This window comes from Hippocampus zosterae, chromosome 6 (genome assembly GCF_025434085.1).
Source record: "Hippocampus zosterae strain Florida chromosome 6, ASM2543408v3, whole genome shotgun sequence".
In the NCBI taxonomy this organism is placed as follows: Eukaryota; Metazoa; Chordata; class Actinopteri; order Syngnathiformes; family Syngnathidae; genus Hippocampus; species Hippocampus zosterae.
In genome coordinates this window covers 25,023,695-25,051,322 of record NC_067456.1, presented here as the reverse complement: position 1 = coordinate 25,051,322, position 27,628 = coordinate 25,023,695, and the positions used below count along the sequence as shown (strand labels likewise).

At 41.3% G+C, this 27,628-nt stretch overlaps 1 protein-coding gene and 1 long non-coding RNA gene across 4 annotated transcripts; one reads left to right on the top strand and one right to left on the bottom strand.

The window, feature by feature from the left end:
• Window positions 1-231: 231 nt before the first annotated feature.
• Window positions 232-27,628, bottom strand: gtf2h2 (general transcription factor IIH, polypeptide 2). Of its 3 annotated transcripts, none has more exons than XM_052068289.1 (15): window positions 27,466-27,628; window positions 26,129-26,201; window positions 25,986-26,063; window positions 21,462-21,498; window positions 19,780-19,866; window positions 19,644-19,694; window positions 10,870-10,924; window positions 9,161-9,266; window positions 8,902-8,992; window positions 7,699-7,897; window positions 6,192-6,255; window positions 3,902-4,005; window positions 3,326-3,428; window positions 1,429-1,468; window positions 232-565 (listed from the first exon to the last, which is right to left on the bottom strand). In XM_052068289.1, exons 2-15 carry the CDS (start codon window positions 26,182-26,184, stop codon window positions 455-457), a joined length of 1,182 nt encoding a protein of 393 aa, XP_051924249.1. In that variant the 5' UTR covers window positions 26,185-26,201; window positions 27,466-27,628; the 3' UTR covers window positions 232-454. The 3 variants fall into 3 exon arrangements, 2 of the variants coding, with proteins under 2 accessions (XP_051924249.1, XP_051924248.1); XM_052068288.1 differs by having other exon boundaries at window positions 27,470-27,612; XR_007962731.1 differs by lacking the exon at window positions 3,902-4,005 and having other exon boundaries at window positions 460-565; window positions 27,470-27,614.
• LOC127602337 (uncharacterized) lies at window positions 18,002-24,165 on the top strand. Its single transcript, XR_007962759.1, has 2 exons — window positions 18,002-18,361; window positions 23,797-24,165. It is a non-coding gene; the product is annotated as an uncharacterized LOC127602337 (long non-coding RNA).

Genomic DNA, 27,628 nt, shown 5'->3' with positions numbered 1-27,628 from the left:
GCCAGCCAATCGCAGGGCACACATAGACGAACAACCATCCACGCTCACACTCACACCTAGGGACAATTTAGAGTGTTCAATCAGCCTGCCATGCATATTTTTGGAATGTGGGAGGAAACCGGAGCACCCGGAGAAAACCCACGCAGGCCCGGGGAGAACATGCAAACTCCACACAGGGAGGCCGGAGCTGGAATCGAACCCGGTACCTCTGCACTGTGAAGCCGACGTGCCTCTACTCTTTAATCAACATCAAATAGTAAAAAAAAAAAGTAGTTTTTTTTGATGGACAAACTAATTTAACCTCCATGGTAGAGGCTCTGTCGAACCCCTGCAACCGATTTACCGAACCCCTAGGGTTTGATCGAACCCCGTTTAAGAACCACAGATTTAGATATTTTACTGGGCGGTCATGAGCCCTGACATTTATGATCACTGCTCTCCTCTGGCTGTGACTTTAAGGGCTGCGCTGACTGTGAACACACCCAGGGCAGCAGTGGAGTGTGTCATGAATGAAATGATCACACTCGACACAAAAGACACTGTGACAGGATGGGCAGGTGAACATCTAGAAACAGAAAAGAGGCAAGTATAGCAAATTCAAAATACTGCTAGATACATTTGGCAACGCGCTTTTAGAGAGATTGACGAGAAATGCTTTTCATGCATATGAACTGCAAGATAGTGACATGGTATTTTTCATGTACTTGTTTGTTGCATTATTTTTATTGTTTATTCATCAGTCATTTGAACGTAAGACAAAGATAAGCCATGTAAATACTCATGAAGCCGATGAAGGATTTTTATGGTAGCAAAGTGCCCCCTCCTTTGTGAGACAGCCATCAACCAACTACAGGCAGGACACATTAAAAAGTCATGAGGGGACGGTCATTCACAAAGCAGCAAAAGAGAAGAACTATATTCAAGATGGTAGGACCTAAAAACACTCAACTAATCAAGTTACAAAAACTATACACTTTATATAGATAGTTAGTTATAGTTTAGTTATAGTTTATAAAATGTTTTTTTGTTGTTTTGTTTCGACAGAAAACATTGCAGCTTGCAAGTGCCGTGCAGGTGGACATGGACCACAGAGAGAAGGCTGCTTCAAAATAATCTCAGAGTGGCCCCACCACACAAACTATGAGTCCATCATTCTCCTTTGCGGGTTTTAATAGATGAATGCTTTAACATGATAATAGTCATGTTCTTATTGGAATTCTTAACTTAAAGTTTGTTTCCCGTAAAAGAGAGTGAGCCTGTGGATTTTATAGAATACATGCATGTCATGGCACATGTGATGATACCATCACTGCCTTAATTTGAGCCAGGAAAACCCCTGATATTGAAGTTGAATCACGCCATTGTCCTAAGACAACCATCAATACTGTGGGAAAAAGCTGGACATTAAAATAGAGAAGCCGCACTTACCGTTTTATCTTTTAATTCTCCTTGACAAGACCCACAGAACCTGAAATCGACCACGGCAGGATGAGAAATGCATTGGAACATTGTTGTATACTCACAAAATTCTACAGAGAAGATTGAAAAAGTAAGAACAGCACAAATCATATAAGATGACGCTAAATGCATACAATATTGTGTCACCCATAAGAACTGGAAATGGGGGTGAATTCGGTCTTTCCTTTGCAAGAACAACTTCAGCACTTCTGTGACAGGTTTCTAGAAAATATTGGTGTATTTCTGCGGAATGTATGCTGTACTGTATGTGATGATTCATTCAGAAGATAAATGGTGAGGTTAGATTCTCCTTAGTCGTAAAATGCTTAGAATTGCTCCAAAATGGTAGTGAAGACTTGAACAAGTGGGATGCCTGGAGCATAACTGTGTCTTAGATGTATTCATTCAAGCAAAGACAAACTTCTTGATCCAATGCTTGCCACTACAGATATTATTTACATACTATGAAGAAAGAAACAGTTGTCCTTTCAGTCCTTTACTCCACAAATACAGTACATGGACATATTTTCAAAACAAAAATCACTTTGTGAGGATGGTGAAGATACATTTCAAGAGTCTTTTAGCCCTACGCTGGCCTCTGAAGTGAGACAGAGTCTATACAAAAGTCAAACATTCAGTTGGTGGAGAGAGAGCGATGGATCTCTCTCTCTCGACAAAACACTCCATAATGATAATATGGAAATGTTTTTAATATAATAATAATTAGAATAATAATAATAAAAATGATGAATCTGCCAACTTATTAAAAATAGAATCAAAGTAATCATATCAAGAGGAATATACAGTCTTTGAAGTGTAACATTTAGTTGATTATGTTTGAGCTTAGCTGGTAACAATTTTCCACACTAAAAGACACACTGGATTATTAAGCGAACCTTCAATGAATGGCCTATTTTGTATTTTTTTAATATATTGGACGCACCCCACAACAAGACGCAATCTACAATGCATCCACTAGCTAGAGCTACGCTCAAGGAAATGCCACTCGAGTGAAGTGCACCTCAGCAGTCCATAGTCGCTGCTCTCTGCTGTGCGTGCTTGAGCATGAGCGCATACGCACACGTGGTTCATCCTCTTCAAAACTCACTTGTATTCTTTGGCGTTCGACTCAGCATGACTTAGATTTGTTCTTGATTTTACTGCTTGGTGCTTTCTACCGCCTTTATTACCGATTCGTCTTACTGTTTATTGTGTATGTTAAATCGCTCCATGTACAGCACTTTGTATGCAGCGATGGCTGTTTGAAAGTGCTCTATAAATACTGTTGACTTGACTTGACAATCAGCGATGACACAACCCACATCACTGATCAAAGAAGCTTTGAACAAACGACAACAGCTAAACTATCTTAGTTGTTGAGAGGCGTTGCTACGGAACGATCAGATGTCAGTTAAAATATTTAATAAAGCAGTGACACAGTTCACTTAACTAACAGCAAGTTATAACATTGACTCATTAACGTTGAACTCTCTTGCCTCTGCTCTATTTCCGTGTTCAACTGCGTAACCGATCACCTTAAGTTTGAACTCTGCGTTGTAAGCATGTTTCTAGCAAGGAGCCATTTTGGGGTCGACATATTACCGTAATCACCAGACACATGTTGCGTCGGATTTTAAGGTGCACTATGAGCTTTTAAGAAAATGCAAGGCTTTTAGGTGCGCCTTTTCGTGCGGAAAATACGGTACTTCGATGGGAGGCGAAATGTTTTCAGTCCAGTTGCAGTCTAGTTGCAACTGATTCAATACCCAGAGAATTAAATGACCAGAATGAATGAGAATATCTGCAACACACAAACATTCTCACATGGGGTGAATTTACATGTTAATTATAGCATTTCATAACTAACCTTTTTTCTGGGAGGGTTTCAACTGGTGTTTCAATGAACATGTGTAGGGGAAAGAGGTGGTGAAAGGATCTGGCGAGGTGTGGGGCCGACACAAGAGTCAAACCTTGGTGACAAAATGACATGGCATTAAAAGATTGTGCTTTTTTTTTTTAAACCTAAACATATTGAAAGCAATATGTACAGTAGCTACAGTGGAATCATTAAAGTCAAACACCATAAAGGTGGTGCAGTTTGGAGTTTTGCATCGTCCCAAGTCCATCATCATATGCGGTGCAAGCTCCACATTTTTCGTTTTCTGATAAAGGTTACTTTGTGATAGCTAAAAGGAAAGGTGTAATGGTAACCATCGAAGGCAGCAGGTGTCCCCACGCAGCCTGCCAACGGACATGCAACAAGCCCACAATGGTATTGCTCGTATTAATATTAGCAATACCATTGTGTTTGACTTTGGACATTCCACTGTGATTTTATAATGCTAGCCCAGTAGCCTTATCTTTAACATTAGCATTGGTATTGTGTCATCAGTGTAACATTTATATCATGCAAAGTTGATCATACGCATCCAGCCAGACATACCACAGACTTTACATTCCACTGGAAGCTCCATGTACTTAGCATTGCACTGCGGACACAAGTATCCTCCCAGAGAGAGACCTGGATCATTGGTGCCATCTAACAGACTGAGACAAACAATGGACATTAAAAGATTTTCAATTCTGGTGTGTTAACTAGTGCTGCCAAAAGATTAAAAAAGGCAAGATTAATTAATGATGATCTGTAATGAATTGATCTAACTAATCTATATTTTGATGTCTTTGAAAAATTGCTGATATAACCCCTATTTTCATTTTAAATTCATTACATTATTCAGCATTGAGGCAGATCAAAAGACTCACACCACAAAAAAGTGGTATTATAAAGTATTTATTTTTAAACAGACTTGAACAGATGCAGTCCAAGCCATTTACTTTCTGCCGTATTTGAGACTAATCCCAAATCATACCTGCAATCGACCACTGGGGGGAATATCACTGTTTTTGTAAATCTCCAAATAATTACAAAATAAAAATAAAAGATAACACCAGGTCCATAAAAAGTGCTTAGGTTAACATATCAAAAGGGGTGTTCACACGGCAACATTTGTTCCGGTGCTACGCCGGGCACTGCGCCAGTGGAGCAGTCACGCATGCAAATTTGCTCCGGGGTAGCCCCGGAAAACAGCTTACACCGGAGCAAATGTGATCCACCTCAGGGAGGTGGTTTAAAAATTTGCTCCAGAGCAAATGCTCGTTTGTGGAACAGCACCGATGTAAATTTGCATGTGTGAGCTCTACAATTTGCTCTGGAGCAAATGCTCGAGAAGAGTTGATTACGTACGGACTTCCGTCATGCGTGTCCCCAAACGTCATTTTTACTTTTGTAGGAGACTGGACTGTTTCGGAGTTGTTTGTGTAGTTTGTTCCTTTGTTGTGTGTTCACAACCCCCCGTCCCTGTAGAATTTATTTCGTGATTTCCTCTCTTGATTTTCTGTTTGGTGCATTACGTGTTTGCTTTTCTGAGTGTCATTGAAGTCATCGTTGATTTACGTTTTCTGGGTGGTCACTCTCAAGCTGAAGGCACGGAGACCGAGAAGGAGAAGGACGTGCCTGTACGGTAGTCGCTTGAGTTGTGTAAAAGTTTTAAAAAGAACTAACACGACAGCTCATTTGTTTTCTGTCATTTTGCTACAGTCGTCGCTTGAGTTGTGTAAAAGTTTTAAAAAGAACCAACACGACAGCTCATTTGTTTTCTGTCGTTTTGCTCCGCTGCAGAAACTGCCGTGTGACCGCAAGTGGAGCAGCACCGACGCTACGGTGGGCTGACACGCTCAACGGCTTTGTTGGTGTGACTGCTCCACAAAATTTGCTCCTGTGTAAAATATATCGCAACAAAATACATCGGTGTAGCGCCTGAGCAAATGTGTGCCGTGAGAACACCCTAAAAACAGGAAGAACACAAGTAATGAACATGGAACATGCTTCTGATAATAAACAAAACAGACCCTTAAAGCACAGTGCTCTAAGTTAGCACTTCACAAATGACACAGTTCGTCATGACAAAATAAAGTGCTGAAATAAACATCAACCACTTCTAATAGGCTACAGAGGACACAGCAGCTATGCTGACTTCATGCCTCGTACGCAGAGTGTTCTTCTCGAGTTTAGTTTGGCCAAGAGCTTTGCTATAGCTCCCTCCATTGCTTTGCTATAGCTCCCTCAATTGCTAACCCTTTCCCTCCTAACGTTAGCCGTGGCTGCACGCAACTCGGTGCTTTGCATTGATGTAGGAGGCTAAACTTCAGCTGCTTCAATGGTATGCAAACTCCTTACAAATTAGGCGCAACACTCTACCTTTATCAATAGTGCCGTCAGGACGTTTTTGGAATATAGGAATCACCTTCTGTTGGTCAATGGGAAAGGGACAATATGCCAATTGGTTGCGTGTCGCCACGAATCACTACTACCCATTAATTTCAGTGGAAAAGGGGCATTAGAGTCACATCCGGGTACAACAGTATTGGCGATAACTTTTTACAGCCGCTCACTCATTAGCTACATCCCCATTTAGGGCCTATATTCCATGGAGACAGCGTTTGAAGAAAGAAGTCATAAGGCTGGAGAAAGGCGATCCAAATATTTAAATGTATCCTTTGCAGCCTTCCATGGCTGAAGATTAACTCCATTGACCATGTAGGAACAGTTCACTGAAAGGTGCATACCCTAAATTGGGACATGATATACATTTCATGGACAACAAAACAAACAGTTTTGATAGAGATACAGTACATGCTCTCTTGTACACTCTTGTTTTAAGTGGTTTACTTACGCCATGCTGAAAGAGGGTTTGGCATTCTGGTCAGTCAGAGAGCTGAAGGTATGCTGGGGAAACCCTGATTGAAGAGAGAAAGAGAAAAAAATGTGAATTAAAAAAATATTCTGTTCAAGCCTGTCGGTTCGCTGTTTTGTGCCCCGATGTCTATAATGTAGGGAAGAGGAAGGGGGAGAAAAACAAGATTAGCTACTCTGTACACCATGAGGAAACTGGCCAGGCACAAAGCAGTGAAAGCTCCATGTACTGTCCTCTCTCCTCTTCTTCGATATCATGACGAATACACACAACTGCATACATACAATGACGAAGAAGTACTCCAAAATGTTGCCAATAGAAATTGTCTGGACTATCGGCCCTATGATTGCAAAGGACAAAGCCTTGTGAGATTTTACCAGAAATACGTCACACCTGTCTGTGCATCTATCACTTGGCTGGGGACAGAGAAATCTGGGCTTCCATGACGATGACAATTCGATCCCAGACAAGCGAAAGATGGATAGATATTTGTGAAATTTGTAATGGCTGAGCCACGCCAGCATCAGTGAAATTTGGGTGGCACAATCACGTAATGGCCCCTGGCCACTGTTAATGTAAAACTCCGTTTGGACTTTCAGAATTCACACACAATCAGTGTTTAATTTTAATGAGTGTCCTCCTATTAAAGAAGAATCTTGCTCACTGTAAGGCAGTCCTAAAATATTGGTGGTGGTGATGGAGAGGGTGTGGGGGAGGGATACGATGCCAGGCGGGGCGCATAAGACTCTGGGGAACGTGCCTCGTTTTTTGGGGGTTTGGGGTTGACAGAAGAAACTAGAATAAAGTTTAATTGCATTCCACTACAGCAGTTTGCCGTCATTGTCAGAGAATGTGCAGAATAAGCTTGATGGTGTTGTTCTTTTTTTTTTTTAGTTTAGTTTAGTTTTTTGCACCGAGCAGGCGATATGAAGTGCAGTAAAACAAAGTCTCAGGAGACATTTTTTTTTTAAACAGGGATGAAAATAAAGGCAGAGAGAGAAAAAGAAAGTCACCCGCAAGCTAAGATAAGGAAATATGACGAGTCATATGTACCACTTGGCTTCACTGTGGCAGACGAGGTGAAACCGGTGCGTTAAGTGCATCTAAAAATGCTGGCATCGGACAGCATGAAGCCAAATACATCGAGGCGCCAGTTAAAGACATTACACTTCAATCACGCTGGAAAAGTTGTGCGCTGCAAAACGTGCTCATTGTCGCCATTAATACTGACTTCTTCATTATGAGAATTTTTTTTTAAGAGGAAAAAAAAGAGAAAATATCAGCCCAATTTTATAGACAAATTATATTTATAGTCGCAGCATGTAATAGAAAATAATCGAGAAGCACTGCTGTAAGGGACTTTGAGATATACTTTACAAATTGTCCTCACTGCTCATCAGTGATTGCTTAGCTGGGACTACATATTGGCATTTGCAACAAAGAAACAAGACTGATGATGAACAAAGGTAAACATCAACATACTGACCCATCCGTATTAAAGAGCATTCAGATGAGGAGCTGGCAGGGGGAGGTTTCACATGCAGCGTCAGCAGCAGTTCTTTGAAATGGCTCTCATCCAAGATGACATGGTACGACCCACCAGTCTCCCTGGTCAACATGGTACACACCCGAACCTCCGCAGAAAGGCCGATTACAGACACTCGCACCTTCAATGATTTCATGGTCTGACAATTGCAAGAAACAGCAATTAAAAACTGTGATGGGGAAAAAAACAGGAGTTTTCGTGGGGTGCGCTTGACATTTACAGTTTATAGATTCAATTCGTACTCCACTCATGAAGTTCTCCTCGTGTTGTATTGAGTTTTATTACATAAAATTACATTAAGTGAATGCAGATGTAAATGCAACCCTTCACTATAAAAGTACCCTATTTTCCACAGTATAAGGCACACCTAAAAGCAGTCAATTTTCCCCAAATCCAACAGTTCACCCGATAATCCGATGTGCCTTATATGTGGCGTTACAGTCTCTTTATATTCCCCATTGAGTTGTTTACCTGTTAGTGTTCTTCTGCCATTTGGTGGTGATCATTAGCAGGAAACAATTGTATCATAATAGGGTTCTACCCGACATTAATTGACAGGTGCATTCGCCATGACAGACTCAAACAGACAACCACTCTGTGAGCACTGCACAGCCATTATGAAGCGAAGATAATACTAAAAGCATAGTTAACTACTGACTAAACGAAGGAAGGAGGCAAGCAAGACCTCTTATGATATTTAGTCCCTTGTGGATGTGAGCCAACAAAGTTTGTGTACCTTTTTCAATTGTCTTTATAACTTTTGTCTTTTACTGTTTTGTAATGCCATTTGTATTGATATTTTTCATGTGCGTGTTGGTAACCAGTTCCCATGGTTTTGTAACAGCTGCAGCAGTTTTGAAGGCTCTATGGAAATAAAGCTGTATTGTATTCCCTTTAACATAGGTCCATCTAGTGGATGCAACCACAGCCTCTATTGTATCTTCTATTCTATGCAACTTATAATGCAGTGCACCTTATATATGAAAAAGGTTTTAAAATAGGTCATTCATTGAAGGTGGACCGTATAATCACGAGTGCCTGATAGTGCAGAAAACATGGTACAAGTTGATTAAGAACTAAAGTGCTCATCAGCTGGGAATAACTGAGGACACTTAAAGAGCAAAGTGTACAGTATGATATCACCTGAATCATCTCATAGATGTTGGCTGGGTCGCACGTGGTAAGGCTGCTGAGGATGATCAAAATCTCCCGACTTGTGTGTCCAGGCATGTGTCTTCATTTAAAAAAAAGGTGCTAATTTATAAATTACATCACAAGATCTCATTCTCTCTCACACTCACACATGCGAGCGCGCACACACACACACACGCACACACACACGGACACGCACATGCACATGCACACGCACGCACACACACACACATAGAATTACTCAACCTACTTCAGGGTCTGTAAGGCCAGGTTCAGGGAATTGTACAGGGATGGCTCTCCAAGACACACAGTGTCCACTGCTTTCTTCAAAACAGCAATATGCTTCTTTGGGTTCCCTGTTTGTTGATCAAATATATAAATTATGGCAAGTCAGTTGTCCATTCACATCAAGATCTGTTTTGGCTTGAGAACATAAATGAAAGTAATGAACAGTTTTACCCAAAATTAAGCAGACCATTTTCACACAGGGTAACAAGTATCCTTTTAGTCATGTCCAAAAATTAATTTGTTTGGATAAACGTAGAGGGGAAAAAATATAATCTGACATTTATCCCAAAACTCCAAAAGTGGAGTGGGAAAAATTTAATGCCAACTTTTGATTGTAGAAATACTTTTGTATGTGATTCAGTCTAAATTTTACCCAACCTTTGTGTTTGTGAGTCTGTTGAGAATAACACTGTGCTGGGAAAACTTTTTTTAAAAAATCTCAATCAAAGCATGTACTTAGAATCTAAATGTGTTAGATATACAAAGAAAAAGTGTACACAGAATAAACTTCAGGAATGTCGGTTGGAGAAAAAAAAACGTGTTTAGTTTTCATACTTTTAATTACATGCTTAAATGAAATATTTTCAAGTTGGCGCCTCTGAGATAGCAGCCTGTTACGAGCGCTACCCGTTTAGGTTGTTTAGTGTACATCGTGCAGACCCTGTTGTGGGCTGTTTTCACACGGGGTGTTCACACAGCAATATTTGCTCCGGTGCTCCACCGGGCTACCCCAGTAGAGCGTTTACACATGCAAAGTTACACCGGTGTATCCCCTGAAAACAGCTTACTCCAGAGCAAATTTAACCCACCCCACAATTTGCTCCGGTGTAAGATATATCGGAACAAAATACATTGGTGCAGCACCGGAGCAAATGTGTGCCGTGTGAACACCCCTTTTGACCGTGGTATTCGTTGGGGTTCAATTTTATTTGTATGTGGACACTGATCATGTTAATGATTTCTCACAATAATTAACACACAGATAACATTACATGCAACACTATTCCCATAAATCTTGACCATTATTTACCTTTTCAAATGATCAATCTACAACACCGGTGTCAAAATCAAGGCTCGGGGGGCAGATCTGGCCTGCCACATCATTTTATGTGGCCCGCGTAAGCTGTTCAAGCATGTCAATTTCCATGATGCTTGCTAAAGTCTGTGTATGTAATATGTGGAGGTGGTCAAATATTTATATGGTTTCACAAATTTCAGTCATAATGGCCCTCCAAGGGAAACACCAGTATAACATGGCCCGCGACAAAACACTCGGAGTTTCACACCCCTGTTCTACACTATTCCTAGAAACTCACTATGTCCCATCACTGGTGAGCGATGATTAGAACAGCCTACTCATGTAGTCTTTGGGGGCTATAAGGTGCCCGCGGTCACCATGTTGGTCACTCCTGATTTACTGGGTGTACGATAGCGAAAGTAGGTGGATCACTTTTGGATCACTTATGCCATGTAACAGGTAGATGCTCTCTCAGTTTTTAAAACTGCATGAATCATGAAATATTAAAATCAAGAAATTTTTGTTTTTCATTTGAAATTCATAATTTTATAAAAGCCAAGATTTTTTTCATTTTTACTTTTTTTTTTTAATCCCCAATTGTTCATCAAATGAACAAATTACACTTGGCGTCTTTGCACACACGCTGGCCTTACCTGATAGGTCAGTGAGCTTCTCGGCTCTTTTATTCTTTGTAATGATAATTCCCACCTGGAAATAACACATAAGCAATAACACACATATTGGTGGGTATGTTTAACTTTCCTATTTGCAGTAAACTGTTTAAACCAGGGGTCACAAACTTAGGTCCTGGAGGGCCGCTGTCCTGCATGTTTTCCAAGTCTCCCCATTGCAACACACCTGATTCAAATGAACAGGTTCAATATCAGGCTTCCGCAGAGCTTGCTGATGATCTCATCATTTGAATCAGGTGTGTTGCAACAGGGAGACTTGGAAAACATGCAGGACAGCGCCCCTTCGGGACTTGAGTTTGAGACCCCTGGTTTAAACAGTTTACCGCAAATAGAAAAGTTGCACCTTGCCATGAAAAATGAACAATATTTCAAAAAAGAACTAGGAATTGCAGCGATACCGCTCTTCAACTGTTTCCAAAGTGGACAGTGGCATTTTTGTGTGCGTGCCTTATGGTGAAATAAAATGCTGAGAAAAAATTATTTCCATTTTCCATGAGGAAAGCAAAGTAGTAAGCAGTGTCATCTGAAAATAATTACCGGTAGTCTTGCTGACAACCAGGACAAGCAAGGAGTGAGAACTTTACTTTGGTTATACTCTAACGGTTAGAGTCTAATCGTTAGAGGAAACATCTAAGAGGGCCAATCACCTATTTTTCTTTTTCTCTGCTGATTTATCAAAAACCAGAGCAGCGAGCAGCCTTGGCCACGTTGGGGTACCGGTACATTGGAAATGCAATTTCTGTTAAACAAAGTACCGTACATCAGATTGAAAACTAGTTTGATCAAATTTGACTACTATAAAAGGCCAGAAATTGGGCAACATTTGGAAGGAAATGTGAAATGGCCAACTTCCTGTTGAGTGTAGAATAGTGCTTCAGAGAAATTTGGTAGGTCATGGCCTTTTACGTGTGCCTTTAACTTTTGGTAAAACTTTGGGGAAACGTTGCCGTTTTGTTAAAAACTTGTAGAAGGTGTGACTAAGCCATTAAAAAAAAAAGTATAATAAACGAATACTCATTGCTGCCCACATTTTCTTGTCATTTACCAGTGATGTGTTCCTCGAGCCGATCCTCGAGGACCGAAGGGCGGTCCTTGGTCCTGGGCCTTTGCCTCGGAGTCAAGTCCTTGGCCTTGGCCTTGGCCTCGGGTTGCCGGGCCTCGGACATAACAAGGGATTAAAGATATCCCAGAGATATAAGGTGGGCCAGAGGACCGCAAAAATAATCAAAATCAAACAAGATCCATCCAGGGAAACCCATGTTGATGACTTTAAGAGAGACTGGGCTTCCACTGACAGTCAGTACAACGTGTAAAGAGCAGCATCACAGTTAATTTCAATCACGGTTCGTTCCGTTCATGATCGGCAGTTTAAATAACGGGTAAAGCCTTTCTGTAACAGTGGTGTCTTTTATTTTGTTATTTTTGCAGTCGTCACGTTTGTGCGGTGGCACTAGAATTTTTGTTTGAACCAAGTAATTTGCGTTACAGCTGGAGTCAATAATGTCGGCAGTTCACTTCCGGGTTTGGCCTTTGGGATTTGGAGTCCTTTTGCTCGATTCCAGTTATGTTTGCTAAATGCTTTCTCATGTTTGGAATAATGAATATTGATACGTTTAAATCATGGGTGATTTAATTATTTATTATTATTTTGAAGTTATGTATTAGGTATTTAGGTATTAAATTAATTAATGTAGTATTAGTGGTAGTGGTAATCATTGTAGTACTCGGATAATGTTTAGAGATTCAGCCATCTCGTTACCTCTGCGTCCCGCGTCCTCGACGCATAATTTTCCCACGGGACGCACAGTTCCAAATATTGTGCGTTTTTGGGACGCAAGGAAATTTCTCAGTCAAAACAAATAAACAAAAAAAAAACTACGGCATGCCTGAGGATTTCACGGTAACAATAGTTACCGGTAGCGTGTCATTTCCGTGGCGTCATTTTAACAGTACCGAAAAATAGTTTAACCATAAAAGTCACCGCACACTAGTTGACTGTGTGATCAACGCGATTTCACTGTGCCTGTATGCGAGTTTGCGGTGTGGTGTGTGAGTGCCTTACTTCTAATTTACTTTCATTTTGTTTTGGATTCAGTTTTTGGGGGGCGGGGGGTTGCAACAGATTTATGTGCGCATGCGGGTTGTTATTTTAGTCCGCAAACTGAGGAATCGTGTGGATGGCGGCGAAAAAAAACTCACAAAGGTCTACTAATTACGACATTTAAGAAATGGGAATGCCAGTCTGATTTTTCATATGAATCGTCCAAAGGGCGTATCACTAAACTCACCTGTGACGTATGCACAGAACACGAGAGCGAGATACGACGAGAGTCACGATTACGAGGCAAATTGGTCATTAGATTTGTAGGCTAATCGTTATGAAAAATATTATGAAACAGTATTGGTTATTCTATAATCGACTGGTTGTAGCATGGTAACTTTATGAATAAAACATTCGTCACAAGGTGTAGTAAGGCTAATGTTAACTGTTGGTAGAACTCATGATGACGTGTGTTAAATTCTTTCGTCAAATTGATCGTAGATTACACGTGCATCGTCTTGGGAAGAAGATGTCAAGCCACATCAATACTTACCTGTATTAATGATTACCACTCAATTAATCTTTGCAGTGTGAGATTGGAAAAAATACTCTGATGATGCCACATGAGTACACCAGTTGTTGATCCATTTATTTTTTGGTATAAACCTGGAGTACACAGCTGCTGATGTAATGTTCATTGTTAATGTATAGTTTTCAAACATTTACCCGTAAAACATTATCCTTTTGAGTGTCAGAATTTTGATTATGAATATCAGTCAAAACAGAAAAATGGGTTCCCATGATGAACATTTACGGAACCCAACATTAGTTAACGTGGTTTCCCATTGGGTAATCCGACGGAACGGAAAAACGGTTACCATGAATTTCCGAAATCCTCAGGCCTGCTCCTGAATTATTTAAATTTTTGCAGCATTTGTTTATAATTGTATGTATATGTTGTTGTTTGCGTTATTATCATATGCAATTGAATAGGTAGACCATTTCACAATTCGAAATTTGGGACTCTCTCAATGCATAACAGGACTCATACTTTTCTGATCAGCGAGTCCTCGCTGCCGGTAAACTGTAAAATTATCACTGAGAGATTACCGCTTTTTCTGCACTCAGTGATTGACTTCTATGCAAAGTCATTTCTCAACTTGTCTTCCGTGCCATGTCATGCCTGTTGAGTGCTGAATTACTTCATATTAAGAAACTACTGCACTAAAACATTGATTCATAAATGTACTGTATATCATGTGCTTTTATTTTGTTTTTCTCAGTATAAATAACACGTACCCTGACTATTCTACTCATTGAATAAAAACACTTCATTCAAGCGTTAGGGAGTGGATGCGGTTATGATGGAGGGGTGTTGCAAATCATGAAGACCTGCCAAGTGGTATGATAGCATTGTTTTATACATGTCCTCGGCTCGGCCTCAGCTTCAAAATCAGTCCTTGGTCCTTGGCCTTGGCCTCGGAGGCAAATCCTTGGTCCTTGGCCTTGGCCTCGGAGTCAAGTCCTTGGCCTTGCGTTGCAGGTCCTTGGACACAACACTGTCATTTACCCCCTCAGGCATTTTGACACCATTAGCTCCATCTACATGCACTTTACCGTCACAGCTGCCAGCATATTTTTGGTGCTCAGGGGTGGGCTACTTGAGTTGCAGGACAAGCCTCACTGCAATATGATCGGCTGCTGCATCTACCCCGCAGCAATATGATTGGATGGTGCATCCAGGTAGGATGTCCAATTGCATCCGAGCAGGAAGAGCAGTACCTGACTATCAGCTCCAATGATTGGCCAATTCCAATGCAGAGGGTGAATGAATGGCACCCGAAGTACAATTTATCTCAGTTTAAGCAGTCTTTCGTTCGATGTACAAAGTATACAATATTGTGCATGCTGGTTTCAAAATGACGGTGAATTTTTGTCATGATTTGGTTTAGGGACCAACAGGTGGCACTGTAGGGCTCCCCCAGCAGCTGCACACCTGTTGGTCATAAGTAATTAGGGCCTTAAAAGGACTGCCAGCCCGAACACTCAGTGTCGGGTCATTGTTGCTTCTTGCTACTGTCAGGTGTGTTGCTGTTTGCTCTTAGTTTCTGTCATGTTTAGTTCATTGTTATGTTTTAGCTTTAGTCATGGTTTTTGTTTGATACTTTGTGTGTTTGGGATTTAGTTTTCTTTGTTTTAAATACAATTCTTCAAATATACCCTGCTCCTCCCTCCTGCCTGCTTTTTGGTGTCCCCCGGGATTTGTTTACATTTCCAAGCCCCGCGATTCTGGTCGTGGAGGAGGTGTCGCGATAGTATACCGCGAGAAGTGGAAAATACTTCCGGTTTCTCTCCCGCCACTTTCCTCCTTTGAATGCCTTGCCTGTCGAATATCCGGACCCATTCCCACGATTATTGCCACAGTGCACCGCTCCCCCAAACCCCACCGCGACTTTTTAAATGAAGCGTCTACTGTCCTCACCCATCTCTCCTCTCTGTCACCAAATGTAAGATTATTACGTTTGGTGATTTTAATATACATATGGACAACACTGCTCTTCCTCTCACCATTGATTTCACTTCTTCAATTAACAGTTTTGGTTTTGATCACTTTGTCGATTTTCCCACACACATCATCGGTCACACCCTGGATCTGATCTGCTGCTCTGGTATTTCCCCCTCCAACTGTACTGTTGACGAACTTCCAATAACGGACCACTTCCTTATCTCATTCAATATTACGCTCCAGCTCTAAACTGCCAAATCACCCCGGTCCATTGTTTACCGTAATATTAAAGACATTAACATTGACTCTCTCACTGCATTGCTGACCACCCTGACTCCGGACATTGATTCCACTCCTGATGATTTGGTTTTCCGATATAACTCTGGTCTCACCAGCATCCTCAATACGCTCGCCCCTGTCAAGTCCCGCTCTGTCCTTTTTACTCGGTCTGCCCCTTGGTTCACCCCTCATCTCCGTTCCTTGAAATCCCAAACCCGGCAGCTTGAGAGACTTTACAGGAAAACCGGTCTCACTGCTCACAAGGACATCTATGCAGCTCAACTATCCCTCTACAAGGATTCCATCTCTCAAGCAAAACCGCATTACTACTCCGGACTCATCTGCTCCAATGCTGGAAATACTAAGACTCTCTTTTCCCTTTGGAACAGAATCACTCAACCTCCTGACTCCCTACCACCTCACTTTTATTCTCGTGACACCTGCAACGTACTTCTCTTTTTCAATGAAAAAAAATCAACAGAATCCACCAGCATCTGGGCTCCTCTGTACCTTTCCCCTCCTCTGACCTTCTCACCCCTTGCAAACTGTTCTCTTCTTTTGAACTCCCCCATCTCTCATTAATTTCAGACCTCATCATTAAATCCAAGACTTCCTCCTCCTGTCAGCTCGATCCCCTCCCCACAGTTCTGGTCAAATCCTGCCTACCCTCTCTGCTTCCCTTCATCTCAGCCATTATCCATTCCTCTCTGTCGACTGGAATTGTTTCTGTGCTCTTCAAAACTGCAGCTGTCACCCCAATCCTGAAAAAAACGGTTTCAGATCCCAATGACTTCAATAACCTATGCCCCATTTCCCATCTTCCCTTCATTTCGAAAATTCTGGAGAAAACTGTCGCCTCTCAGCACCACTCCCACCTCACCGACAATAGTCTTTATGAACAATTCCAGTCCGGCTTCCGTCCCCGTCACAGTACTGAAACAGCCCTCATAAAAATCACAAACGATCTTCTCATGGCAGCAGACTCTGGCCTAATCTCTGTCCTAATCCTCCTTGACCTGAGTGCAGCCTTCGACACAATCTCTCACCCCATCCTCCTCAATAGACTCTCTACCATAGGCATCACCAACACCCCTCTACGTTGGTTCCACTCATATCTCACTGGCCGCTCTCAGTTCATTCAACTTGATTCTTTTACTTCACAATCCCTCCCCATTTCTTCTGGTGTTCCCCAGGGTTCTGTCCTCGTTCCGCTCCTCTTCATTGGCTACTTCCTTCCGCTCGGAAACATTTTCCGCAAATTTGGCTTACACTTTCACTGCTTTGCGGATGACACCCAGCTCTATCTCTCCAGCAAACCCGACGCTTCCCTCCCACCCTCATCCCTCTCTCACTGTCTCTCAGAAACCAAGTCTTGATTCACCCATAATTTCCTCAAGCTAAACAGCAATTAAACTGAACTCCTACTCGTCGGTACCAAATCCACTCTAAACAAAGCCGACAGTTTTTCCCTCATAATTGATAATGCCACTATATCTCCTTCCCCCCAGGTGAAGAGTCTGGGTGTCATCCTTGACAGTTCACTATCCTTTCACTCCCACATCAATAACATTACCCGGTCCGCTCATTTCCACCTTCGCAATATAAACCGCCTCAGTCCCTCACTCACTCCGCACACCACCGCTATCCTTGTTCACAGTCTCGTCACTTCCCGTATTGACTCCTGCAACTCACTCCTCTTCGGTGTCCATCAAAAATTCCTCCATAAACTTCAACTTGTTCAGAATTCAGCAGCCCGGATCATCACGAGAACCCCCTCCTTCCATCATATCACCCCCATCCTCCGACAGCTCCACTGGCTTCCTGTCAAACTTAGAATCAACTTCAAAATACTTCTCTATACATTCAAAGCCATCCATAACCTTGCGCCCCCCCTATCTGTCAGATCTTCTTCAAATCTCCATTCCCTCTCGCTCACTCAGGTCCTCATCCTCCCTCCACCTTTTTCTACCCTCTGCCCGTCTCAGGTACAATGGGGTACAGAGCCTTCAGTCGCTCTGCCCCCAAACTCTGGAACTCACTTCCTCCCAACATTCGTAATATTAATCTTTCCATATTCAAAACCCAGCTCAAAACCCACCTATTCAGACTTGCCTACCCGCCTTAAATCTTTCTTTCTTTATTTATTATTTTATCTGTGTTACTATTTCTCTTGGTTGTAGTGTCCTTGAGTGTTATGAAAGGCGCTTACAAATGTGATGTATTATTATTATTATTACCATTATTCCACAGTCACAGTTGGTTGCACGAAGTGTCTGTGCCGCAAATCCTCGTAAAACAGTTGTGCAAAAAAACGGAGGTACCGTATTTTCACGACTATAAGGCGCCATTAAAAGTCCTACATTTTCTCCAAAATGGACAGGACGCCTTATGGTGCAGAGCGTCCTTTGTATGTGCTGAGTTCCAAAATCTGACTGACAGCCGACACGCTGTTTATATAGAGAAAAGGTGGAAGTGACTGTGGCCAGGCATGCGGGAAAGAAGTCGGCCAATCAGTGAAGGGTGGGCGTGTATACATACATATATGGAGAGAGAGAGAGAGAGGACAGGCATGCTGGGGAGCAGTCTGCCAATGGGTGAAGGGTGTGCGTGTAAGTGGACGCTAAAGGGTCGCCCCAAGCAGGTACCAACACCTGTATAGAGTGTGGCAATGTGCATTGTTGCAAAACAACTCCGGTTTTGGTTTCTAAGAACCCCTGAAAATAAATTCGACAGAGACACGCCTACAAAGCTCAGTTCAAACTTAAAGCCACGCTTTTGGCATGCGTGCCCATCTCATAGCAGCGGTGAAAAACCAAGTCAAGCAAATGAACTCTGAGCTTGCCGTTATTCCCGGAGGCTTGACTAAAGAACTCCAACCGCTGGACATTGGCATCAACCGGGCGTTCAAAGTAAAGTTGCGAACGGCATGGGAACAATGGATGATCGATGGCAAACACAACTTTACAAAGAGTGAGAGGCAGCGCTGGGCGAGTTACGCCACAATACGCAACAACGAGAGGGAACGCGGCCTTTTTGATGGATTACAGTACTTGCACAATTTTTCAATTTTTTCTACACACACACGCGCTGCCACCATGTTTCGCTCAGTTCTTTACTTTCAAATGTGGGAAAGCTTCACACAAGAGAAATGTTGACTTTGCTGTTGCTGCTCCTTCTTTCCGCTCGGCAATGCGTAGCAACTCACACTAGCATTCAATGATGGGGATGTGCAGTCCTCTGCTTCTGATACAGAGGATGAGGACTTTGATGGATTTCTGGGTGATTATTGATCGAAAAAGGTGAGAACATTGTACGATGGCTAAATAAAATACACCCGAACTCAGTTCTGCTTTCGTTGCCTTTTTAAAAATGTGTTTTTAGCTTGTATCTGTATGTCTTGGCATGCTACCGTATGCTTCAAACTAACGTGTTAGCGTGCGTGCATGCATGCCGTATGTTTAAGCTGGCGTATGTTTTACCACTGTAAAACTGCGCCCATTGGTACAGTGCGGTCCGTCTATGTGTAAAATACAGAAATGTCACCCATTAATGAGACTGCGCCCAACCGTACGGTGCGTCGAATAGTCGTGAAAATACGGTACAAGTCATAGTTGGAAAGTCATTTGCCCAATAGTCATTTGATACACAGACACGGAACACATTACCATAGCGTTCTGTGCACGTAAAAAAATAAAATAAAAATCTAAACATTGTTGTGAGCAAATTTTCTCCAAGCTGCCGCTTCTCACAGTGCCATGTTGTCAGCAATAGTTGTAGTAATTGTTATGTACTGGTTGACCTTCCTAATTTAATGTTTTATTATGTATATTATAATTATAAAAATATAAATTATATATATATATTATATATAATTTTAATAGAGCTGTCAATTTTATCATCACCACTCACCTGGCTGATGGGATTCTGATCAAAATATTCATCAACAAAAGCTTCCATCAGCTGAAGCAAGAAGAAGGACATGAAGTTAAATGAGTCATTTGAGTCACTGGAGAAATGTGTGAAGAAAACATCACCATTACTCAACCTTTAGAGTTGCACTTAGGCGGTTTGGTTTTAAGTCTTGATCCTCCATACTTCTAGAACAGTCAATCACCACAAAAAGATGCCGCATCTACAAGACAAGAGATACATTTGGATCATAAAAACACAAAACGATTACCAGTGAGGAATTGTTTATTTAATAATTTTCAGTTAAAACACTTTCATTTTCATTTACGAATATTGGGCATGATTTGAATTTGGACGAATCCAGTTCCTTGCAATCCTTCATTCCCATTCTTTAAAAATACATTAAAAACAGGGAGTCAACCAGAGACATTTCTGGGATGAGATCGTATGAACTTTTTTAAATTTCATGACCTTTTTACCGTTTGTGAACTTTACAATGAGTTTCTCAAATGTATTTTTAACCTGTGTATGAATGTCAAACCTTCATAGACTGGTTAAAAATAGAATTTTGAATTTTTCACAAGTTTTATTTTTGAAAACCTCAAGAAAATACAATTATGCATCAAGTGCGTAAAGCATGTTCATGAACACCCATTAATTGGCTAACCTAGTGCTGTTTTTCTTTAGAAAGAAAAAGTATATATGTCATGTTGGGATTGGAATGAAGTACGTCAGATTAAAGAAGAAATTTCGGTAGGTCTCAGTGAAATGTTCAATCGGGGCTATTTCCATAAAAATTGGAGAGGGGGCAACTGAGCCTTTTCAAGCAAAATTAACTCAAAATACTAATGGGCCAAGTGTGATGAGTGTGCCAAGTTTCAGGTTTTCTCAAATGTGGGGAGTAAGCCCATCAAAATCAGCGTCGCCACATCAACTACATTCGGCAAAATAAAAAGATTTGCTTTTCCTGGTCGTCTTCAACCTCTTACAATGAACCGTTGGGACATTGTGTTAAATATAAACAAAAACAATACAATGATTTGCAAATCATGTTGAAGCTACATTCAATTGAATACACGACAAAGAGAAAATATGTAATGATCAATGATAAACACTTATTTGTGTTTATCATTAAGTTATAAATTTATGGCTGCAAACCTTCCAAAAGGCTAGGACAGATTCACGTTCACCACTGTGTTACCTGACCTTTTCTTTTAACATTCAATAAACGTTGGAGAACTGAACACTCATGATTGAAGCTTTGAAGGCAAAACATTTTCGCATTCTTGCAAGATGTAGAGCTTCAGCTGTTCAACAGTCTGGAGTCTCCGTTGTTGTATTTTAGGCTTCATTATACGCCACAAATATTCACTGGGAGACAGGTCTGGACTGCAGGCAGGCCAGTCTAATACATGCACACTGTTGTACCACATGCAGAATGTGGTTTGGCATTTTCTTGCTGAACTAAGCAGAGTGTCCATGAAAAAGACATTGTTTGGATGTCAGCGAGTATAATGCATAATGGTCTAAGAATCAATTATTTTTCCCCCCATCACTTCAAAGCTATATCAGACTGCCACTCACCCTTCAGATGTAAAAAAAAAAAAGGGCATCATTTACGAAGAAATATCAGTTATGTTGCCAAAGGAGAAACAAATTAAAATTAAAATTGAAGGCATGAACAAGATTTGCAATTGTGAAGAACCGTAAAGAAGTTCCACGACTAGACACTATGTTATCAAAAAGTTAAAATAATGTCCATCTTAATTTGAAAGATTCTCATGAACCATAAAAATATAATGAAAAGGGTGAACTCACCATACCAAGTCTTATTTGGCCAGAGCTTTTTATTACCCTGTGAAGAAATAAATTGGATGTAATTAAAATAAATACCACTTCAATTAGTCACCTTTCCACTTTCTATTGCTTATATGGGGCCGGATCACAAGGAACCCCAGACTTACCCCTCCCCAGCAACTTTGTAGGTCAGAGTTTTGTTTGTCCAGTGGGAGCAATGATGCAGAGATTGATGCAATTTTCGCAGCCATCCACAAAGAAAGAACTTAGACGCTTCCTGGGCATGGCTGGGTACCATTGTGCTTTCTGTCAAAACCTTTCCGATGTAGTATACCACCCTGACCGATCTAGTAAAGGCTAAGGTGGAGATAATCTGGTCGACACGGTGCCAGGCAACCTTTGAGGCAGTTAAGGCACTCTTGTGTTCTTTCAAGTTAAAGGTCAATGGTAGTCAAACTGGCTTTGGAGTTGTGCTCTTAAAATAAAATAAAATAAGAAGTACAGAATTCCAATCAACAGCTAATGGGTTGGGCTCCGTTTTGGCAGCCTTACAACCTAGGCATAAAACACATCAGTGGTAAATATAATGTTACTGCGGAAGCCCTTTCCTGTGATCCACCATGTTAGTTGTTGTTGTTGCTATGCTAACCTCTGCCATGGTCTATTCCTCCTTCTCTTAAATAGTTCCTCAGGTACCAAAGCTGTAAGGTGGCAGATGGATAGTTGGTTGACGAATGGAGACAGTTAGTTCAGTTTCTTTGTAGTCTTGGCTTTATTTGGGCGGAGGGGTGAACCATTTTTTTAAGGCGGGGGTGTCACGGCCCCTCCCGTGTCCTGCTGGGGCAGTCCCTCGGCCTCTTGATTGGAGCTACCGGGCTCAGGTGTGCTCATTAGTCACTCTACTCGGGTAACACTCCTTGGTATGTTTGTTTCTGGTTTGGTTTGTTTGTTCCACTAACAGGCGATCACACATCCATTTTCTCTGTGAAACTCTGTGCATACACTAGACGCTCCGCATTATAAGGCGTCCTGTCCAGTTTGGAGAAAATGTAAGACTTTTAATGGTGCCTTATAGTCGTGAAAATACGGTAGTTGTTTGAATGTGTGTTGGCGATTGGTGTTGGGCAGAAGCCTTTTACATTGTTATTGTAAAGTGTCCTTGGGTGTCTTGAAAGGCGCTTATAAATAAAATGTATTATTATTATTACATTACAATTGTTTCCTGCTAATAATCACCACTAGATAGCAACATGAACAGGGAAACAACTCAATGAGGAACATAAAGAGACCATATATAAGGCGCATCGGATTATAGTTTGCACTGTCGGCTTTTGAGAAAAATGAATGCTTATAGTGTGGAAAATACGGAACAAACATATGTTCTTGGTGCATTAGTCTAAACAGGGCATTTTGATTAATATTGTGTTTGTGGAATACAAGTTAACAGTAAAATCCACCCATTTGTACTTGTTTGGAAGGGGTGGGGGCACATTTTGCCACTTTCTGTCAACTGAAAATGACAGCACAGTTGCGCAGGGCTCAGGTAACAACCAATCACACCCTGTTTTCTGAAGCTAAGCAATGATAGATTGTTATCTGAGCCCAAAACAACTGTTTTCAGTCGACGGCAAGGGGCAAAATGGCCACCTTCTCAGTGGTACAAAAACGGTTGAATTTTACTGCTTAACCCCTATTCCACAAATGCAACATTAATCAGAATGCTTAGACTAGTGGTACTGTTTAGTACATATTATTGTAGAAATTTGCAGGAGGGGGCTTCCCCTTTAATAATTATACAGTGAAATTCCTCTACAACGAAATCATGTTTGCAGCAAGAAATTTTTCACCACAGGGGACTTTTCACTCTAGCAAATTTGATCTCAGATGTAAACGCACACGCATACGCACGTGTGTCCTCTTTAATTTTATTCCAATACTTGTAGTGCATAAGCATGAGCATACACCTATTTGACACTTAATATAACCAGTGTAGAAAGAAAAAATGGGAAAGAAATTGCGAAAAGATCAGCATTCACTTTCACTTACAGTATTTTCACGACTATAAGGCGCCATTAAAATTCTTAAATTTTCTCCAAAATGGACAGGACGCCTTATGATGCGGAGCATCTTGTGTATGCGCCGAGTTCCAAAATCTGACTGACAGCCGACACGCCGTTTATATAGAGAAAAGGCGGAAGTGAATGTGGACAGGCATGCAGCAAAGAAGTCGGCCAATCAGGGAAGGGTGGGCGTGTATATATACATATATGGAGAGGGAGAGAGAGAGAGAGAGGACAGGCAAGCTGGGAAGCAGTCCGCCAATGGTGAAGGGTGGGCGTGTAAGTGGACGCTAAAGGGACGCCCCAAGCAGGTACCAACACCTGTATAGAGTGTGGCAATGTGCATTGTTGCAAAACAACTTCGGTTTTGGTTTCTATGAACCCCCGAAAATAAATTCTTCAAAGAGACACGCCTACGAAGCTCAGTTCAAACTTCAAGCCATCGGTTATGCTTTTGGCATGCGTGCCCATCTCACAGCAGTGGTGAAAAATCAAGTCAAGCAAATGAACTCTGAGCTTGCCGTTATTCCCGGAGGCTTGACTAAAGAACTCCAACCGCTGGACATCGGCATCAACTGGGCGTTCTTAGGTAAAGTTGCGACCGGGCGTTCAAAGTAAAGTTGCGAACGGCATGGGAACAATGAATGATCGATGGCAAACACAACTTTACAAAGAGTGAGAGGCAGCGCTGGGCGAGTTATGCCACAATTTGCGAATGGATTGTGACTGCTTGGACGAACGTGTCTGCTTGCACTGTTGTTCGAGTTTTTGGCAAAGCCGGCACATTTCCGTGGAGCCACATGGCAATGAGAGTGACTCTGACAACGAGAGGGAACACAGCGTTTTTGATGGATTACCGGTACTTGCACAATTGTTCGATTCTGATACAGAGGATGAGGACTTTGGATTTCTGGGTGATGATTGATCGAAAAACGTGAGTACATTGTACGATGGCTAAATAAAATACAACGGAACTCAGTTTTGCTTCCGTTGCCTTTTTAAAAACGTGTTTTTAGCGTGCGCGCATGCATGCCGTATGTTTATAAACTGGCGTGTGTTTTACCACTTTAAAACTGCGGCCATTAATACAGTGCGTTTTCTCCATGTGTAAAATACAGAAATAGCACCCATTAATGAGACTGCGCCCAACCATACGGTGCGGCGAATGGTCGTGAAAATACGGTACATCAATTTCTTGCATAATGTATTTTACTTTGCTTCCTCCATCTTTCATTTTTATTACTTTTATCCTGTCTTCCAGCGTTAGAGATTTTCTTTTCTTAACTCCTTGGTCTGCAAAGGTCCGTTTTGTAGCCATTTTAGCAATGCAATGTTCGTGCTGCGTCTGTCACTAACAATAACAAATACTTTCTCTACGACTGCAAATGTGTAAACAAGAGTGGTGGTTGCTTTTTTCGAAGCAAAGCAGTAGCGGTGGCAGGCTGAGGTTAGCTTAGACTTTTACGGAAGGATTGTTTTTTTTGTAGTGAACCTCATTGCGAGGCAACGATGGAGAAAAGGACTTTGTATTATGCAACAGAGGGGCTTTTCGTTGTAGGGGGAAGCAGAAAAGAGGGAATGACTAATGCGTGAAGATTTTTTCACACTTGCGGGTATTTTTGCACATGTAGGTTTCGTTGTAGGAGTTTCACTGTAATAATAAAACAATAATGGCTCATGTGTCAACCTCACAGTGCAGAGGTACCAGGTTTAATTCCAGCTCCGGCCTCCCTGTGTGGAGTTTGCATGCGTGGGTTTTCTCCCACATTCCAAAAACATGCATGACAGGCTGATTGAACACTCTAAATTGTCCCTAGGTGTGAGTGTGAGCGGGGATGGTGGTTCGTCTCTGTGTGCCCTGCGATTGGCTGGCAACCAGTTCAGGGTGTCCCTCGCCAACTGCCCGAAGTCGGCTGGAATAGGCTCCAACTCCCCCCGCGACCCTTGTGAGGATAAGCGGATCGGAAAATGGATGGATGGATAATAACAACAATAATGATTTTCATTTAAAGGCACCTTCCTTGGCACTCAAAGACACCATACAATATGTTAACTATATTTAAACAAACAACTTTAAAAAAGGAATTGAATAAATAAATTACATTTTAAAAATCAACAATAACAAAAAGGAGCAGAGCAAAATGACATTAGGTTGAATCTGGGTTTTTTTTGTCTTTTTGTTTCAAGTGGTTCAAACTGTTTCCGAATGAATACAATTATGCGCTTCTACCCATGTCAAGTTTGTTTTTGTGACGGTCCTAAAATAGCGATGACAAAATGTAATTTAGCAATGACGGAAGAGCAGTCAAAACAACAATGACAGAATGACAGACTGACGGACTGCGCCGGCCTGAAATAATGACTGCCCGGCAAAATTTACAGACTCACTGTGAGTCATACTAAAATTCATTCGCAAATGTTAATATAAAACACATTTTGCAATTGGCATAAAGGTTTGGTGGGTCAGTGGAACTCAAAAACATACCTTTCCCTTTTGGACTGGAACAGGATCTCCTCAACTGTGGCTTTGAGTGATCCCGATTCATCCTCTTTCAAAATTTCCCTGGATTAAAAAAAAAAAAGCATGAACAAACCTATTGAAAAATTGTCTCCCAATGTAGGTCTTACCATGTCCTCTCATAACCACCTTCCCAGCGTTTAGTTCTCTCTGGTTCTTCATCCATTATGATTGATATTCTCACTAAAAAAAAAATAAAAAAAAAGCAGTCGCAATTGTGAAATTGACACTTCTCTGTAAATATTATGTTTACTTGCAATAAATTCCAAATTATCAAGACTGTTCTTTGATGTGTCCCCCGCCTATTGCCCGGAGACGGCTGGGATAGGCTCCAGCACCCCCCGCGACCCTAGTGAGGATCAAGCGGCTCGGAAGATGAATGAATGAATGTTCTTTGATGTTTATAAAGTTTAACACAACCATTTGACCACTGACAGACGGACAACAGACAGAGAGATAGATACTTTATTAATCTCTCTAAGCATTAATAGTTGTCATGTGTGTTTGTGTTACCAGTATTTGAATGGTTGACAGGTATCTTTAACATATGTTTTTTGACTAGCTTGTGTGTAAAATAATGGCAGCCGGGTTCCAATCAATTTGCATTGCTTTTGAAAAAGATGTACCGAGTCTTGAATGACATAATTGATTGATCAAATCAACGATATGTCATTATACTATTAGCTACGTATGACTTAATCATAATTAACAATTTAGGCAAATAATTAAAGGTTGGGCTGCTGTAAATGGTTGAAATACATAACTGTAATAAAACAGGTCAATGAATAAATTTGCCTAGTACCGGTAATTTTTACTGGTGGCCACGGACCATCAGGCCACTGTTAATGTCCAACCCTGATAAGTCTATTTGAATGTTTTAGCTGTCATTCAACTATTTTTCTCATCTTTAATAAGGTGTCAGAGGTGCACTTACATGCACAATGTACAGCAATCCAGTTCAGGAGACGTATCAATAATTTTGGAGTAAAAAAAAAACAGTTTGGACACACAAAAACAAACCAATGTGTACAGTTGCATATGTATTTGCGAGGGGCTTATCATATGTTTTTCCCTCATACAGAGCTCAACTGAGTTGTCAAAGCTTTATTAACACCTCTCAGGGTGATGCAATGCAGTTTCTCCATCACTGAAAATCATATGCCTCTCTGGCTATTCAATGTTGTGCTGGTTTGCAATATCCTAAAGTGAAAAAGTCCCGGAGTAAGCTACCACTGATGCTAAACTATAAATTCAAGCAGTGCTGCGCCACTAAAATTATAGAGCCAAATAAAAAGCAAGCCTTTTGTAAGTAATTAGGTAAGGTGAATCTTTGGAGTCGCTTGTTCAGATATTGAACATTTTAATCCCTGTCTTCGAACTAAAGAATTTCTCCATCTATTGTAATTCAATTCCTTCTGGTGACGAAAAAACACAACAACGAACGTACCTACAATCCGACAAAGCGCCTAAATCCAAGAGTGTGTTTTCATCTCCTGTCCATTTCTTGAGCGTGCTCATTCAGTTCAACAATTGGTGCTTCATGTTTATAGTCCGTGCGAAACGTGAACTGCGAAACGAGATTCCCCTCCGCTTCGAAGGCACATAAACAA

Coding starts and splice junctions, on each gene's coding strand:
- gtf2h2 (XM_052068288.1), bottom strand. CDS start 27,536: ATGAGCACGCTCAAGAAATGGACAGGAGATGAAAACACACTCTTGGAT. Junction 26,064..26,128: donor GGTGGTTATGAGAGGACATG/GTAAGACCTACA, acceptor TTTTTAATCCAG/GGAAATTTTGAAAGAGGATG. Junction 19,867..21,461: donor GCCAAATAAGACTTGGTATG/GTGAGTTCACCC, acceptor CTTGTCTTGTAG/ATGCGGCATCTTTTTGTGGT.